The sequence below is a fragment of the Neovison vison genome, chromosome 4 (assembly GCF_020171115.1).
Source record: "Neovison vison isolate M4711 chromosome 4, ASM_NN_V1, whole genome shotgun sequence".
In the NCBI taxonomy this organism is placed as follows: Eukaryota; Metazoa; Chordata; class Mammalia; order Carnivora; family Mustelidae; genus Neogale; species Neogale vison.
In genome coordinates this window covers 187,957,315-187,976,231 of record NC_058094.1, presented here as the reverse complement: position 1 = coordinate 187,976,231, position 18,917 = coordinate 187,957,315, and the positions used below count along the sequence as shown (strand labels likewise).

The 18,917-nt window shown below is 38.1% G+C and overlaps 1 protein-coding gene across 3 annotated transcripts in view; it reads right to left on the bottom strand.

Annotated features, from left to right (window-relative positions):
* Positions 1 to 10,288: 10,288 nt before the first annotated feature.
* The window catches only part of BBS9 (Bardet-Biedl syndrome 9), a 461,843-nt gene continuing 453,214 nt past the window's right edge, over positions 10,289 to 18,917 (bottom strand). For 2 of the 3 annotated variants that reach the window (XM_044246344.1, XM_044246345.1), the window contains 2 exons: positions 11,532 to 11,642; positions 10,903 to 11,311 (listed from right to left, as the gene is read on the bottom strand). In XM_044246344.1, the coding sequence (XP_044102279.1) occupies positions 11,280 to 11,311; positions 11,532 to 11,642 (143 nt within the window). In that variant the 3' untranslated portion in view covers positions 10,903 to 11,279. Of the gene's footprint in view, positions 10,347 to 10,902; positions 11,312 to 11,531; positions 11,643 to 18,917 lie in introns of those variants that run through there. The other variant, XR_006384294.1, reaches the window with a different exon arrangement.

Sequence of the window (18,917 nt, the reverse complement as noted above, 5' to 3'; positions counted from 1 at the left end):
TTCTCCTTCCACCATCTCCAAAAGACAACCTCAATTCTAAAACTTTGTTAATCTCTGCCTTACAGTTTGTCATCCAGGTATATGTCCTAAAACAGCAAGTTGTTGAGTGTTGCCTTTGAACTTTTAATAAACAGGATTATAATGTACACATTCTGTAATTTGCTTCTGTTGCTAAAAAAATGTTTTTGAGATTCATCCATGTTAATCCTAGTAGCTTTAATTAACTTTCATTGCTGTATATTAATTCATCATAAGAATATATTATAATTGGTCAACTCTACTATTGCTGAATATTTGGATAGTTTGGAGGGTTTCTGCTTATGAATAATGCTTCTGTGAACATTCTTATAAGTTTTTCTTAGGCATGACTGCAAGATTTCCTCTAGGGTAGACATCTAGAAATGTAATTCCTGGTTATAGTTTATGTGGACTTGCAACTTTGCTAAGAAATGCCAAACTCTTGGGTTGAGCCAACGGATACTCCTACCTCCAAAAGATGTGGGTGTTTGCTGTTCCATATCCTTTCCAAGCATTGTTATTTTAGACTTTTTCATTTTTTCCTACCTAGTAGATGCAAAAATCTTATTGTGGCCTAATTTGCATTTATTGATTATTTAATGAGATCATGTTTTTAAAATTTCTTTTTTAAAAAAAATTTATTTATTCATTTTTTTCTTTATTTAAAGAAATAAATTTAACATATTGTGAAATTTAAGGTGTACAGCATGTTACTTTTTTTTTTCAATTTATTTATTTTCAGAAAAACAGTATTCATTATTTTTTCACCATACCCAGTGCTCCATGCAATCCGTGCCCTCTATAATACCCACCACCTGGTACCCCAACCTCCCACCCCCCCGCCACTTCAAACCCCTCAGATTGTTTTTCAGAGTCCATAGTCTCTCGTGATTCACCTCCCCTTCCAATTTACCCCAACTCCCTTCTCCTCTCTAACACCCCTTACCATGTTATTTCCATTCTGCAAAAAAACATCTTTCATGGTTTTGCTTGTGTTTCTATTAAGATGTCTCTTTCTTATTCATTTGTTTAGGGGGTCCTCATACATTCTGGATACTAATCCTTCACTGGTTATATGCATTGGAAATATTTCCTCCCATTTTGTGAAATGATTTTCATTTTCCTTATAGTGTCTTTTAATGACCATAAATTTTTAATTTTAAAGCAATTCAATTCAATAATAGTTTCCTTTATGACTATGATTTATTTTAAGAAATCCCTTACTAACCTGGGGTCATAAAAATATTCTCCTACATGTTTTTCTAACATACTTATAGTTTTTTCTTTCACATTTAGGTATTTAATCCAACTGAAATTGATTTTTCCGTATGTTAAAGTGTGAGTAGTACTTCAGTAATTTCATTTTTTCCCAATATGGTTATACAATTGCTTCAGCACCATTTATAAAAAGTCCATTCTTCACCCATTGTTAGGCAATATCTCTTTCATGTTTGGACATATCTGTTTCTGGACACACTATTATGTTACATTGGCCTATTAATATATACCAGCATTAACTGCACACTGCCTTAAGCTTTAATTAGACTTGATATTTGGTGGAGCAAGTTCTTCAGTAGTGACTGTTTTGGGGTGAATCAGATTGTCAAAGTCCATAAAAAGTCCTGCTGGGTATGTGCTTTTGGGTAAATTGGAAGGGGAGGTGAACCATGAGAGACTATGGACTCTGAAAAACAATCTGAGGGGTTTGAAGTGGCGGGGGGGTGGGAGGTTGGGGTACCAGGTGGTGGGTATTATAGAGGGCACAGCTTGCTTGGAGCACTGGGTGTGGTGAAAAAATAATGAATACTGTTTTTCTGAAAATAAATAAATTGGAAAAAAAAAAAAAGATTATCACCTTAAAAAAAAAAAAAAAGTCCTGCTGGGATTTTTTTTTTTGAATAGCATTAAAAATCTATAAATCACTATTATTCCTCGTTTTCTTAGAACATGTTCTCTTTGTCCACTAATTTAAGTTTTATGAATTTTTAAAAGATTCATTTATCTATTTGAGAGAGAAAGAGTGAGAGAGTGAGAGTAGGGGGAGAGGCAGAGTGCAAGAACTCCCAAGCAGATTCCCTGCTGCATAAGGAGCAATCCCCATGATCTATGAGATCATGACCTAAGCTGAAATGAAATCAAAAGCCAGATGCTCAACTGATGAGCCACCCAGGTGCTCCTAAGTTCTATGAATTTCTACATAAAAGGTTTACATATCTTTGTGAGACTTTTCCCTAGGCATTTTATATTTTTATTGACAATTTAAGTACTATCCTTATTGTTAAAATTTCATTTTCTAACTTCCAACTGTTACTGAAGAAACATAAAACTCACTTTTACATAAGGTTTGGTGCCCAACAAACTTGCTCTTAATAATAAAAATAGTTTATCTGTAATTCATCTGTAATTTAGATGGGGAGATTTCTATATAGACAATCATAATATGTACAAATAATGACAATTTTGTACTTTCCTTTCCAATCCACATATCTTTAAATCCTCTTCCTTTTCACTGACTGAGATCTCCTGTAAGAAATTGAAGGAGTGGTTTCTTAAGAGTGATGGCCAAGAGTCCCAACCCTCATCCCCTCATAGAAACATTTTAGCAACCACTCATGAATGAAAATAGTTCTGATAAAGCTCCAGGGTATAAGTAAGAAGCTGCAGCAACCCACTGCAGCACAATTACTGGGGATGGCTGCATAGAAAATTGTAGGAAACATTTATCTGCATTGCCCATCTCTGACGGCAGCACAAACTGGTGCCAAGAGGGACCCTCTAGATCACAAGTTCCCCTCATGGGAGAAGTGGAGAATAGGAGGACCCCAGCGGCCTTTATCACCACCATAGACACCCTCAGCCTTTGCCACATAGGATCTCTACAGTCTTTTCATGGCTTGATAGCTCATTTCTTTTTAGCACTGAATGTTATTCCATTGTCTAGATGTACCACAGTATATTTATCCATTAACTTACTGAAAGACATCTTGGTTGCTTCCATTTGCGGACAATTATGAATAAAGCTGCTATAAACATTTATATGCAGCTTTTTTGTGTCGACATTAACTTTCAACTCATTTGGGTAATATGAAGGAGCACAATTGCTGAACTGTATGTTAATTATGTTTAGCTTTTGTAAGGAACTTCCACATTGTCTTCCAAAGTGGCTGTACCACAATGCATTCTCACAATGAATGATTGTTCCTGTTGCCCCACATTCTCACCAGCACATGTTGTTGTTAGTACTGTGGTTTTGGCCACTCTGACAGAAGTGTATTTGTATTTTGTTGTTTTAATTTCCAATTCCCTAGTGACATATGTTGTTGAGCATATTTTCATACACTTATCTGCCATTTGTGTATCTTCTTTGGTTACATGTGTGTCGAGGTTTTTTTGTCCATTTTTAAAATCAGGATGGGTTTTTTTCCCCCCTTCTTGCTGAGTTTTAAGAGTTTTTCATATATTTTGGGTAACAGTTTTTTATCTGTGAAGACAGGTCTGTGGCTTGTCTCATCATTCTCTTGACAATGTCTTTCATGGAGCATAAGCTTTTAATTCCAAAATCCAGCTCATCAATTTGCTCTTTCATAGTTCATATCTTTGGTTTTATACCTAAAAGCCATTACCATACCTAAGACAATTTAGAATTTCTCCTATGTTATCATCTAGGAGTTTAATGTTTTTGTGCTTTACATTTAGATTGATGAGACATTTTGAGTTACTTTATGTCATGTTTGTCAGGTCTCTGTTTAGCTTCCTCTTTTTTTTTTTTTTTTTGCATGTGTATGTCCAGGAGATCCAGCACCACAGACTGCACAATTGAAGATTGTGAGAGAGATTATATGAATTAATGCCACTGTGGGGATCAATTATATACATGCAAATGATGGTAGGCACTTAAATGAAGAACAAAGGCAGACAGGCATCAGAGGAGGTGATGAAATTGGAAGCCAGCCTGGAGAAAAGTACATCACTGTTACTGGGATGGAAAGAAAGGACCAGATCCAGATGGCATTGGTTTCAGAAGTAGAGTGAAGTGTGTGTGTGTGTGTGTGTGTGTGTTTTATGATTTGTTTGGGAAAAGTTGAAAATAAATCCCAACTCTCATTCTCTACCCATCCTATGTGTGATTAAAGTCTGGGGAATGTTTAATGTTTTCTCACAGAATTACTTGTTAATTGTTTTTTTTTTTTTTTCATTTTTGTGAGCTGCTGAGTGTGAAAGATGAGGATTACACACCATCCTTTTTCCCAAGGAATGAATAAATCCTTAATTTTATCCCAAAAGACTTAGTAAAATGAAAGCTTTGGTTTCCTTATGACTAGAGACCTAAAAAAGATTTCTTAATTTTCATCCTCAAAAAAGTAACATCTCACCTAAATGCAGGAAGACAACATGAAAAGACTAAGTGAATAATACAAACCTAAACTTCACTAAATGGTTAAGTGACTAGAGTCTGGGCTTAATTAGCATTCTGTCTTATGTAAGAAGATAGTTTCTACACCTTTTGTTTACATAAACGCATTCAGTTTCAATTGTTCCCCATATTCAGATGATCTTAATGTTTTAAAGGAATGCCTGGCACATAGAAATTGGAGTTTACAAGTGATACCATGAGCTTCCCTCTCTGAAACTGGTACCAGGTGGAAAAAAAAAAACAAAACATTGATTACTGTGGCAAGTTAAACAGAGTTTAGCTAAGTTAATAGCACTTTAACCCTCACTCTTACCAATTTGATGATCCTAGAGCCAATAAAGCAGCTGTGGTCCTCTCAAAGTTGATAGCCTACTTTGTACTTTTTATCTAACATATATTCTTCAGCCAGCTGAGATGGAGGACTTATTTAATCTTTTTGGTGGCTTCTCTTGGAGTAGCTGCTGATAAGGGTCAGCAGAACTGTCCCCGAATATGCAAGGTGCAACATCTTTCTACAGAATCAAGGCCATACACTAGAGAATATACCTCTGCTAGTCCATATGGCTTGTTGATACCTCTAAGGGAAAAAATAATTACCAAAAATGAAAAGTGGAAGTGTACTTAGAGTTGAGCCCAAAGCTAAGCACATTGGAAGAGACTTAGAATGTACTTAACAGAAGTTTTAATACTTCCTTACAAAAATCTGCCCTCCTCACTCCCAAGCACATACTCTTATCTCAGACAATTTTAACAGTTATATTTTATGGGAGAAAAAAAGCAAATGAACTCTTCAAAGCATACTTTCTATTCTGACCCTAATGCTATAACAGAGGTAGATTTACCGTGACACTAATGAGGCTTAAACTTCTGGGCACTTTCCTTACCTAGGAAATTACACATGGTCATATGCTTTTATAAAATCTGCAAAAGCTATTTTAATTATGATTGGTAAAGACCTCTGTCTCTTCCATTTGTCTTCCCCTAGTATCGGGCATTGGAGCAGCTGTGGACTTGGGAATCTGGTTAAGGGGAATTGAGTTGGGGAGACATTCAACTTGGGCTAAGAGATGTAATTATGTGGCTTACAGTCCACTTTGAATACGGTTAAATTATTGCTAGCTGTTCTGCTGCAGGGATTCTAGGAGCTCCTCTACTGCCCATTGTTCCTCCTTACTGTCATGAGAGGAAAGAGCAAAAGGCTGCAGCGCTAGATGAGAAATGGCACCAGAAGTGTAAGTCTGGTGGAGATAAATCATGGTTTGAAACATATGGAATCTGACATTCTGAACACCAGACATCTAAAGTGTAAGTAGATTCCTGTTTCAGGGACACCAAGAGAAGGTGGGTGTTCTTGCCTGTGAGGCATATTTGGTAATCCAGAGTGTAGAATTACAGACCCCTTGTCCAATAACATCCTTTGTCACACAGCTACTATATAAAAATCAATACAAATTATTCTGCTATAAGCAAGAGAACTGTAACGAAAACATTTTCAAATAATGCTATGATTAATGTATTAAGATGAGATGATAAATTTTAAATAGAATAAATAGACTCCTGAATTGCTTAATAACCAGCTAATGAAGAAGAGTGAATCATATGAAGACAATGGAGAAATATTTAATATGTGGCTGCTCTGACATAAAATTCTGCTGCTGATGAAGATGAGGACCACTTCAGTGAGGACACTGATGACAAACTGGTTAAGGAGAGTTATCAAGTCAATGGCTATTTAAAATTTGTCGCTGCAACATGGATGGAACTAGAGCGTATCATGCTTAGTGAAATAAGTCAAGCGGAGAAAGACAAGTATCATATGATCTCCCTGATATGAGGAAGTGGGGATGCAACATGGGGGCTTAAGTGGGTAGGAGAAGAAACCATGAAACAAGACGGGATAGGGAGGGAGACAAACCATAAGTGACTCTTAATCTCACGAAACAAACTGTGGGTTGCTGGGGGGAGGGGGGTTGGGAGAAGGGGGGTACGGTTATGGACATTGGGGAGGGTATGTGCTTTTGGGTAAATTGGAAGGGGAGGTGAACCATGAGAGACTACGGACTCTGAAAAACAATCTGAGGGGATTGAAGTGGCGGGGGGGTGGGAGGTTGGGGTACCAGGTGGTGGGTATTACAGAGGGCACGGCTTGCATGGAGCACTAGGTGTGATGAAAAAATAATGAATACTGTTTTTCTGAAAATAAATAAATTGGAAAAAAAAATTTGTCGCTGAATAAGAAAACTTGAAATGCCCTGAAATCTTATATTGTGCATATGAAAGAAGCTTGATGAAGGTTTTCCTAAATATATTAATAATCCTGAAAACGTACACACTTTAATAAGTTATAGAACAGAAAAAACTTTTATAAACTATCAGTAACTTTTTAGATGTTTGGTCAACAATGCCAGAGGAAAATTAAGGTATCTTTTAATTCACTCTACAGAAAATGAAATTATAAAACTGTTGATAATTGAAGATGTAAACAAAGAATATGCAGCCAAAAATCAGTAGAAGTATTAAAAAGCTATATGAATCAGTTAATAATATAAATATATTATTTTTATGGATTTTGTGATAGATCTTTTTGTCAATTGTGAACTTTTTACAAATGTGTAATTTGTTCTTATTCTTTTTTATTCTAAATAAACATATACCTTAGGATCTAATGTTGTATTAGAATTATTCTTTTTCTTTAAAGTTGCTCCAAAATGTATACATTTCAGATACTCAAAAAATCTGAATCCTATGTTCAAATCACTGTCACCTAAGTACTCATGGAAAATAAAAGGTCATAATGTATTGAATTTATAAGAATCATACCTCTCTTTAAAGTCAAATTTAAGTAAATATAGTAGAAGAGTCTTTTTAGCATCTTCTTAGCATAATCTGCAAAAACAAATTAGGAAAGTAAGATCATAGATTTCTCCATTATTCTATGACTTGTTGACTTCCTTCAAGAGATTGATTCACTACACTAATATATCAAGAATTTACTAAACAGCATAAACAATCCAAGAAACGTTGTGTCCAAGAAGTTTGCAAATCTACCCCAACCGGAAAGAAAAATTCAACTTCTGAAATAGAGTAAGTGAGGGATACTGTGAAGAGGCAGGGAGTTCAGGACTTTTCAAGAGGGAAACATGACTACCAGCAACAGTAACTAGAAAAATCTTGAGATGTGCTGATATTGATTTATTCACACCCACCTGTTACAGAAATGATTTAAGATGCTTAAAAGAACCTGTCATTCGACAAGAGAGAATATAGTGAAAAATGGAGCAAATAAAAAGAGAAAAAAGAGCATGTAATAAGGAGCCAGAAAATGGGACTAAAAGGCATGACCCACAAAATCTTCCCCACTGTTCTAAGAGGGCCTCAAATGCAGCTCTTAGTACCCAGATGAAGAGATAAATTTATTCAGACTGAGCTTTGGAGGAAGGATTTGGGTCTGGGTTGAATATAATTAAAATAAGACAACAGCAAACCTGAGAATGAGGGCTTTGCAACATTTTTCCCACAGCAGCCTAAACAGAGACCCTCTCACTGGTACACAGATGAAGCACTGGGGGTGTGATCACTCTAACAGGCATCTTACTCTGATTAGGTCTTGGCAATTGTGCTGCACTGTAAGTTACACCTTTTAAAGTCCAACTCAACAAAACCCTTAACACATGGGATGTCACACAGCTTCCATAATTCAGCCATAAAAACAGAATAATAACACCAGCTAATTCAACATTGCATAAATAAAAAGTCTATAAAAAGGATAGCATCTGACATAATCTAAAGTGCGTATTGAGTCTTGTGTCCTTGTGTATTGCTCTTTCAGAAACCTCTGTAATATTTTCATATTTAATTAATATTTTGCTTTTTGCATCAGAATATGTTAAGGATATAAAGAAAAAACTATAATTTTCAATATAATCTTAGGCTATATATTACTGCTATAAATCATAATAACCCTGTTATTCTGATGATAATACATCTACTCTGAACCTTTGAGAATTATTGGAGCACATCAAAGAAGTTTCTCTAAAACTCATGCTATTGATATACCAAATGCTAAGTAACAAGAGTATATTACCAATTATTTTTTATATAACTAGCACTGATATTCTGAATGATACACACAAGGATGGAATCTGTTCTCTTATTACAAGAACAATACATATTCATTAAAGAATACTCTGAAAATACAGATCAGCAAAGAGAAGAAAATTAGAGATTGTAAGGTACAACCAAGGCTGAAAACCCCTAGTTTGGGTGCCTCCCATCAGCCTGTCCCTCATAAGCTCTCTGACCATTTTGGACACACTCTTAATCTCTGAACAGGAGGCCATGGATAATACCTGTTGGCTCATAAGAAGGATATTGGAGCCATGGCAGATGACCACTGTCAATCCTGTATTTATAAAATGCTTCTAAAGGAGTTTAAACACTCCTCACATACATTTTATTTTGATTTTTCTGCCCATCTTTACCTACATTTTTATGTGATAGGGAATCACGTACACTGTAACAGACTACTGACTAGTCAGAGGCCAACTATTTAAAAAAAAAAAAAAGAGGTCTTGTTGCTTAACTACTTTTAATCCAGAGAATAATTTTTTTTATTAATGTAATTACAACAAAGCCATTCATAACATATCTGATGTTCTTCAACTTGAGGAAACTCTTGTGGTTCCAGGTATGCTTGACCTGGCTAGTTCCTTGTGAGCTGGGGAACCAAAAAGCTTAGAGAATGGGGGCGACTGCAGCACAGACTCCATAATTGACTTGCTTCTCTTGCTTCTGTACATATAGATTTAAGTGGGCATAGCACAACTAACATGAGCCCAATTTGTGCTCACATGGGATGGGAACATGTCTGGCCATGTCTGAATGACTGCTGTGGAAATGGGCAAGGCTATTTATAAGACTGCTAAAAAATCTTTGGGGAAAGTTAATCATCCTAAAGCAGAGCCCACAGGAGGCACCAATCATCGTCATCATCAGTGAAGGAAGACAAAAACTGATCAAGTCAGATGAACACAGAAACATAAGAGAGAAAAAGAGTTAAAGAAAGATAGTTAGTTGCTGGGGGGAGGGGGGTTGGGAGAAGGGGGGTAGGGTTATGGACATTGGGGAGGGTATGTGCTTTTGGGTAAATTGGAAGGGGAGGTGAACCATGAGAGACTATGGACTCTGAAAAACAATCTGAGGGGATTGAAGTGGCGGGGGGGGGGGGTGGGAGGTTGGGGTACCAGGTGGTGGGTATTATAGAGGGCACGGCTTGCATGGAGCACTGGGTGTGGTGAAAAAATAATGAATACTGTTTTTCTGAAAATAAATAAATTGGAAAAAAAAAAGAAAGATAGTTAGAAAGACACATAAAAAGAAAGCGTGACTCAAAAAAAGAAAAAAGACAAAGACAAAGGAGAACAGAGATTAGTACATGGACATATGCACAGCACAAAAAACAACCACAGGATAGGGCACCTGGGTGGCTCAGTGAGTTAAAGCCTCTGCCTTCACCTCAGGTCATGGTCTCAGAGTCCTGGGATGGAGCCCCGCATCGGGCTCTCTGCTCGGCAGGGAGCCTGCCTCCCCCTCTCTCTGCCTGCCTCTCTGTCTACTTATGATCTCTGTCAAATAAATAAATAAATAAATAAAATCTTAAAAAAAGGAAGAGAGAGAGAGGTATAACACAGAAACACTTTTTAAAGAAGTAATATACTTGTCTTGTAACCTTTCTTGAATGAAGTTGTTGAAGATGATCAGAAGCATTGCATTTCTACAACTAGTCATTTGCGGAGCCATGACATCTTTTACTGGTCCCCACACGTTGGGTGAAATTAACCTAATGGTTGATTCTGGTCCAATGTCCACTTCCATGCTTGACAATTAAAAAATATTACGTCTTCTGCTGCATCTCCTAAAAAAGAATGCTAGAAATAATAAATAACACATCCTCTGCAGTTCTTTGACATTTCACATATAGAAAAACCATGAAACAGATCCCCCTTTATGCTGACTGACAGGCATTCTAAAACTGGCACAGACTTATTTTTAATTTATTTAAATCAGTCTGGAAATTGTAATTTTAACTTGAAATTGGCAAAATCTCTTTTATTTCTTGAATAGAAAAACCTTACATTTTAATTCTAATGTGTGAAACCTTTTAAAATCTGAATTTTTAAAAAAGGTGTCACCATGGGGTAATCTAAGGAGGATGTCAATATACTATCTTCCCTAAAAATATTTTAACATTTTCCTACAATACTAAAAACTTACCTTCTTCCATTTTTAGGATAACAGAGTAAATAGATCATATGAAAATTCTGTGGTTTATTTATAAAACAATTATATTCAAGTCTTACCATGGAGTAGCAAAATTTTCAATTCCTTTCAGTTTTTTTTCTTTGAAGAAAATATGTAGAGAAAACAACTATAAAACCCTCTAATTATAAATAAAATCCAAGATATTGTTGGACAATGAGATGCTTTATTAAATTTGATACATTTGCTATATAAGAATTCTGTGAGGAAATAAAAGGGGGTATCAAATTACTTTGGAGCTAGGTCTCTGCATTATAAAGTATGTCCCCAAAAGATACCCGATGGCTATAAGCATACAGATCACCAAAAAGCAGCAATAGCTTTTCCTGGTAAGACAAGTTTCAACTGACCTGCCCATGGTATTACAAGTTCTCCTAGCAAAATAAAAAATGTCCCAATCCCCATGTCTACATAGTATCATCTCCAAGCAGGTGAGATGGATGAAGCACCTGGACCAGCCCTACATCTGTGCTTGGCATGAGGTCCACACAGGGAAGGCCATCTTCCCCTCATCCAGACTCTACTTGAACTATTCCGAGACTCCTTGGAGGGGTGAAATATCTAGAAAAAAGAAAGCGAGAGAGAGAGTGAGAGAGAGAAAGAGGTTTCAATATTGAAAAGAATACACAAATGATCAAATTCAGCTGCACCAATGTTGAGGGGAAGGATGGAGAAGTCAGAAAATAAGCAGCTTTGCAAAATGTTCTCTGGTATGACAAGAACTGACCAGAGGTACCACTGCCCCTGACATATCATTGGTGAAGGCCACCCATTTTCTTACCAGGCATGGGAGTCTCTGCAATGAGGTGTTTGTGGTTGGTAAACGGTTCAGTGGAATCTTGTTCTATTGATCTTTCCTCTAAGTCTGATTCTGGGATGGTAGTACAGCCACCTAGTTGGAAAAAATATACACAGTATTTTAAGCAGTGTGTAGGAAAATCTGCCTCTCTACACGGCAACCGCAGCTTAAGAACATACCAACCATAAAGATAACAAATGATGTGAAAACAATCTTCAGGAGCAGACCAAAAAGAATAATTTCAAATGTCTCTCTTTGGTGAAAAATACTGAGAATGAGTAATTGCCCCCAAAGACATCTTTGCAACACTTAGATCACTTATCAACAACAGCAGTGGTGTTGTCTTTAAATTTATTCTTTTTGAATTCAGAAAGTACATATGTGATATCTGTAATATAAGGGCACCTCAGCAGGAATTCTCTCTAATACCAGAGCATCAGAAGCTATAAAAACCAAAGCACATCACCCACAGCTATGAAAACTTTCTTGAGCAAAGAAGAAGGTTGCTGGTGTCCTGAGATGGTGACTGTGGTGGTATTTCTCTGGACTTTGATTCTACCCCTGCGTCCAGCATCTCACAGTACATACACAAACACCTCATAATTCAACAGCAAAGCCATATGCTGCATCGCGGAAGCTTTCAATTCCAAGTCAAATTCACAGTGACTTGAGGATGAGCCAGAACCGCTGCACTTTTAAAATCCTGGGTATAAGTCATTTGATTTTATTCACCAAAATCTTGTAGGGGAAACTCATGTAAGAATTTCTTGACTGTATCTGTAACTTGATTTGACTAATTTGCTATCATTTCCTGGAAAATGTACTGACATGCTGTATACTATACAAATTTTTTTTCCAAAGCCATTCTTCTTGTTAATGTAGTGTGATTTTTTTTTTCCTTGTCAGAGACGTCTCACACATAGAGTCCAAAGCCTCTGTACTCAAGTTTTGCTTATGCATGAGGGGGTTTATAAGGAAAGACAGGGTATCGCAGCACTGATTTGTAAACCACATGATTCAAATGAGAGGGAAGTGGCAAGATCCCACATCTGAAGGAGAAGACACCTTACCATTCATTCCTCTACATCAACTCACCAAAGAAAATGGTGCCAAGGGAAACCTGAGAGAAAAGCATCTCCACATTCATCAAATAAGAATTAGAGGTAGCCTCAGAGATTCCCCAACAGGATATGTTAGAATTCTCCAACAGCGCAATGGAACTTGCCTGGCTGTATCTGAAAACAGCAAGGGTCTCATCCAGAAGCGGGACCAGGCTTATTTTTAATTTCTTTCCAAAGCCTGTATATCATGGTAACAATGATTATTATTGAGTACTTTCTAAATGCTAGAAACCCTGTCCATATTATCAGGAAATAGATAATATTATTCTCATCTTACAGATAAGAAGAAGATCTGAACAGACACTTCTCCAATCAAGAAATACAAATGGCTATCAGACACATGAAAAAATGCTCATCATCATTAGCCCTCAGGGAGATTCAAATTAAAACCACATTGAGATATCACCTTACACCAGTTAGAATGGCCAAAATTAACAAAACAGGAAACAACATGTGTTGGAGAGGATGTGGAGAAAGGGGAACCCTCTTCCACTGTTGGTGGGAATGCAAGTTGGTGCAGCCTCTTTGGAGAACAGTGTGGAGATTCCTCAAGAAATTAAAAATAGAGCTTCCCTACGACCCTGCAATTGCACTCCTGGGTATTTACCCCAAAGATACAGATGTCGTGAAAAGAAGGGCCATCTGTACCCCAATGTTTATAGCAGCAATGGCCACAGTCGCCAAACTATGGAAAGAACCAAGATGCCCTTCAACGGATGAATGGATAAGGAAGATGTGGTCCATATACACTATGGAGTATTATGCCTCCATCAGAAAGGACGAATATCCAACTTTTGTAGCAACATGGACGGGACTGGAAGAGATTATGCTGAGTGAAATCAGTCAAGCAGAGAGAGTCAATTATCATATGGTTTCACTCATTTGTGGAGCATAACCAATAGCATGGAGGACAAGGGGTGTTAGAGAGTAGTAGGGAATTTGGGTAAATTGGAAGGGGAGGTGAACCATGAGAGACTATGGACTCTGAAAAACAGTCTGAGGGGTTTGAAGTGGCGGGGGGGTGGGAGGTTGGGGTACCAGGTGGTGGGTATTATAGAGGGCACAGCTTGCATGGAGCACTGGGTGTGGTGAAAAAATAATGAATACTGTTTTTCTGAAAATAAATAAATTGGGAAAAAAAAAAAAAAAAAAGAAGACAGATCTCATGAGATGTAGTAACTTGCCAAGATCACACAGCTCCTAAGGAGTCAGGAATAAGGCCCAACTCAAAGCCAAGCCTGACAACTCCCAAGCACGTGTCACCTGACACTTACTTTATGGCTCCTCAGTTGCAGTTTTAGTCAAAGAGGTACTGTGGCTGCAGGTCTCAGGTGTCAGTAGGTTTTATTCCACCTGGCAATCCACTGAGTGTGATGGCAAGGAGCACCACTTAGAGTACTGTGAGGCCAGTACTGGCATGCTCTGAGGTGCTGGGATCTTGGAGAAGTCTGAGAGATAGCACCCTTCTCCTCTTGAGCCCTCACCCAACTGAGATAAGAAGTAGGGCATGTGTGGTGAGGGGGAACAAATGATACCAATGATAGGGAAGAACAGAAAGAAGGGGTGTGCTCCTTGCAGAACAGAATCTGAACTCAAGAGGAAAAAAAAAAAAAGGACTAAGAATGGCTTGGTTTCTCACTGTATACTCACAAATCAGGTTAAGGCATCCCTGAGGCAGAGGGAGGGAGGAAGCTATCTTCACACACAAGGAAACCTCAGTATGCCCAGCCAACAAGTGGGAAGACTGCAGTGATCAGTTAATGGTATCTGCCACATTTGTGGAGAGGCAGGTCTCCACTGATTAAGTAGTGTCCACCTTTTTTATTCCAGCTGACTCAATAATGACGCAAGACGGAGGATAAAGACTTAAAAGCACTTCCTAGTTCTTTAATCACATAGACATGAAAGGACAAGTCAGTCATTACAGACTATGAACAACTTATGTTATTTCTTTTTTCTTCTTGGCACAAAATTTTTTTTCCTTGTCCTTAGTACAGTGAAATTTAAAAAAAAAAAAAAATCTTTCAAATCCCACTGCAGGGCTGACCAGTCACTTGCCCTGGGAATCCCATCCCCCTTTTTGGGGGATGTCTCCATGTAGTCAGACTGAACAACCATATGCCTAGAGTTTCTGCCCTCCTGGTTTGGAAGAAAGAATAAGGTATGGGATCTGACATCCTGACCAATGAAAAATGGGAGAAGGTTTTCAAGCTGGGCAGAGAATTTCCCTTCTGCCTCTCCTTAGGGAGACTCTGAATTATTACTTTTCTTTAACCAACCTCCAGGAAAGTACTGTATGCTGGGTAGATGTACCTGCTGGGTCTCTTCATGGCTCTCTGAGACAAGTGGTCACCAGCACAGGATGAAGTACTTTATATTATATTGCACATTTCCTTCACTCCCTTACCTTTTTCCTCATCCTCCCTTCTCTGAGTTTGCCAAATAAACCAGCATTTTAATCCTTGCCTCAGGCTCTGCTTTATTGCAAAAATCACTGATACTGGAAATAGTTCTAAAAAAACAGGCCTTCAACACAGAATTTGGAGGTTAGACTGCCCACCTATGTGTAAGAAATAGGGGCTCCATGAGTGGGAGCAAACAGGATGGGCATAACCCTGTTATGTAATTATGTAAGCTTTCATCCATGGCTAACTGGAATGAAGTGCATGTAGATGTCAAGACCGGCAGATTGAATAGCTGTGCGGTGGAAATATTTATAATTATAAGCATTCCTGAATAGGGCAGCTGCTTCTGATGACTAGATATGTTGGGAAAAAAAAAGAAAATGGCAAGTTTGGTGAAGTTAATAGGCAATGAAAGGCACATCCTTAAAGTCAAAAGTCACTTAGGCCTTGCTAGTTTAAGTGAGATCATTGGACCCCACAGCACTGGATATCACCAGGGAGCTTGTTAGAAATGTGGAATCCTAGTCCTTGCCCCACAGCTACTAAAACTGAATCTGCCAAGGACAGATGAGTATAACTGATGAGATTTTTGCTAAGAAAAAAATACTTGTTTGTTAAAAATGTCAGAATAAATAGTAACACAAAAATAAAACATAAAACTTCCAGACTATCAGAGACCCTCTAAAGCCCATCCATGGAAGTGGAGTCTGGGTTCCACAGACGCCCAATGAAGTACCCTTGGCTTACAGCCTGTGTCATCAAAGGATAAGAAGAAGAAAAACCACAGCTGGATGAAATCATCCAAACGCACATTGTGTGTGCAGAACATAAGAGCCAATAGGCAAAAACAAATGAGAGCCAGGGACCTCCTGATCTGGAAATAATAGTACTATGGACTTAGTGTATTCTGGGCACCTGGGTAAGAATTCTCAGTGCATTAGCTTACTCAATCCTCAGGCAACCCTATCAAGAAGGGTTTATTGGCCCCATTTTACAATTACAAAAGTATTAATATTAACTTGTGTTTTTTCTTCAGCTTTCCCTCCCATATGCCTCTTCCTCCCTAATTTTTCCAGGCCATTTTGTGCTTCCTTGCCTTAGAAATTTGTACTGGGGCCATATCAAAAGTAATCTGAAAATACTCTTTTCTAGCCTTAGTTTTCCCAAAGCCTGAGCTCATGGAAGATACGAAAGTGTCTCTGGGGAAAGATTTTCTCTAGTGGTAATTCAGGGGGTAAAGAGAGCCAGGCTGGACCACTCCAGGTGAGCAAGGCATCAAGTGATGGAGATGCAGGCACAAGGAGGGCTAGGCATCAGGAGCCCCAACCTCAGCAAGGACTTGTTCACCCACCAAGCCTCTGCTGTGGGCTTAGGCAAAGAGGCTGTGGACAGTACTGCACCCTCATTTTTTGAGGTCCAGGGAGACAGGAGCCAGGGGAGGTGGGGGTGGGCAATAATAACTGAGACTGAATTTCCCATCTTCTTGTTCATAAAGAAAAAAAAAAGTTGACATTTTTGCATCCCTGACTTAGCTTTGCGAGACTAAGTGTCAGGCCTGCTGAAAAGTCTTAACTTATTAAATGTAAACCTAGAGATTACCTCATTTGCCAGAGGTCACACAGCAAGTCTCTATGAGCTGTAGCTCAGCTCTTCCCATGGCAGCCAAGCTTCTCAAAAGGAGCAGTTTTTAAAATTTCTAATCTATCTAAACTAATACTTTTGTAAAATGTTCATAACAATAAAAGTAATTACTAGAAAAATGAAATAAAAATATAACACCCCTCATCTATTAGTAGTAGATTTAATCTTTGTAAATTGCTTTGTCAATTGCTAAAAGTTTCTAAACACTTATTCTCAATTTCAGATTCACAAAAAAGTCTACAGGCAGGTATCAGTCTTCTGGCCACACTTTGTTTGTTTGTTTAAAATATTTTATTTATTTATTTGACAGACAGAGATCACAGGTAGGCAGAGAGGCAGGCAGAGAGAGAGGAGGAAGCAGGCTCCCTGCTGAGCAGAGAGCCCGATGTGGGGCTCAATCCCAGGACTCTGGGATCATGACCTGAGCCGAAGGCAGAGGCTTTAACCTACTGAGCCACCCAGGAGCCCCTTCTAGCCACACTTTGAACAGCAGTGACACGAGATATGGTCTACCTTAATTAATACAACATACAGAATTAGAGTTTAGGAATAATAATTCAGCAAACTCCTAATTATCTAAAGTTCAGATAGCCAGCAATCTTATTTTGGCATCAACAGGGGCTTCTCACATCTCTGTTCTATTCAAATATCTGGCTGGCAGCTCCCTAACTGCATAAGTCCAGAAGTGGACTTATCTCCCTAGCAGGGAGATGTTGATGTTCTCCAATACGTGTTGCTGCCACAAAAATGGGGATCCCCCATCTCCCTAGCAGGGAGATGTTGATGTTCTCCAATACCTGTTGCTGCCACAAAAATGGGGATCCACTTGTATTTCTGTGCTCTTTTATAGGAGGAGATTCATTAAGAAAAACTGAGATCAGGAGTTGGAGCTCTGGAGACAGACACTGTAATAAGAGAACAATTTTGTAATTGGTAGTTAACCCCTGCAGGTAACCCTGCAGGTAAAATTTTACATGTGAAGCATGTATCATGAATTGTGAATTAGCAGCATAGGAGCATTTGGAACAAGGTAGTCTATAAATTGGAGACTACACCAATGATGTTTAGAAAGATCCTTCTGAGGGAGTTTACTACACTGCCTATTCCTCTGAATTGTTATCAAATTAGGCACACACTCATTTGTGTTAACCATACCTAGCTGTAAAAATTTGTTTTCTTGCAAGTTAATAACCCATTAATACATATAGCAATCCTCATGTAGCCAGGAAACTACTTAAGTAAAAAAAAAACTTACCCAGAATTCTGAATAGGAATTCACCCTAAATTTACAAAGATAATGCAACTCTAGCATTTTTTAGGGAGTCCAAACTATCCTCAAACCTGTCTCTGCATTTAAAAGCAAACTATAAAATGGTTGAAATTCCTCCTTAACCGGGTGAAACATATTTTCTCAACAAGGGAATTATACTAAGATTTCCTACCCACTGTCAGAAAAACAAACAAATAAAAATAACAATAAAAAAGAGCTTAGGTTCTCTCCCTAGGTTGCTACTGTGGCATTAACTATTAAGTTATAGAATTCAAAGGTCAAGATAGGAGGCCAGGCAGAAACAAATGTGACTATCCTCTGGAATACTAAATAGAGATCAAAATCAGAATGCAAAGTAAACATTGATATGCCAATAAATCTGTAACCAGCTAGCTGGCAAAAGAGAAAAGTAAAGCCCTCATCTGTAGTGTCTGTGCATGTCCATGGTGTAAATACTCCCACCTTGGCCAGTTTCAAGCAAGCAAAGTGACATAGCCGACTAAGCCTGGCAGAGCTGCACATAGTTAGCACTTTCACCATAGACTCTGTAGACAACAACCACCTCGAAAGCGTAGAGTAAAATAGTAAAAAGTTTTGAGGTATATTATCTTTCCTCCAGATACAATGTATTTGACAATAAATATACAGAATTTAGTTTTTAGTAACAGCTGAATTTATCAACTAGCTCACAGAACTCCTAAAAATTCAACAATTGGCTCTCATAAGCTGATGAGAGCCATCTCCGGCACTGAAGGTGGGCATGGTGTAGGGGGTTTAATGTTGTGTTTTGAGTCCTCAATTCAAACTGTGGCACTGCATTTATGAGCCAACCAATCCTCCAGAGCAAGTTATTTCACTTAAACGAGCTTCAGTTTCCTTACCTATAAAAGAGAGACTATGGCATCCCTCCTTCATAAGAGAGAAACTGATG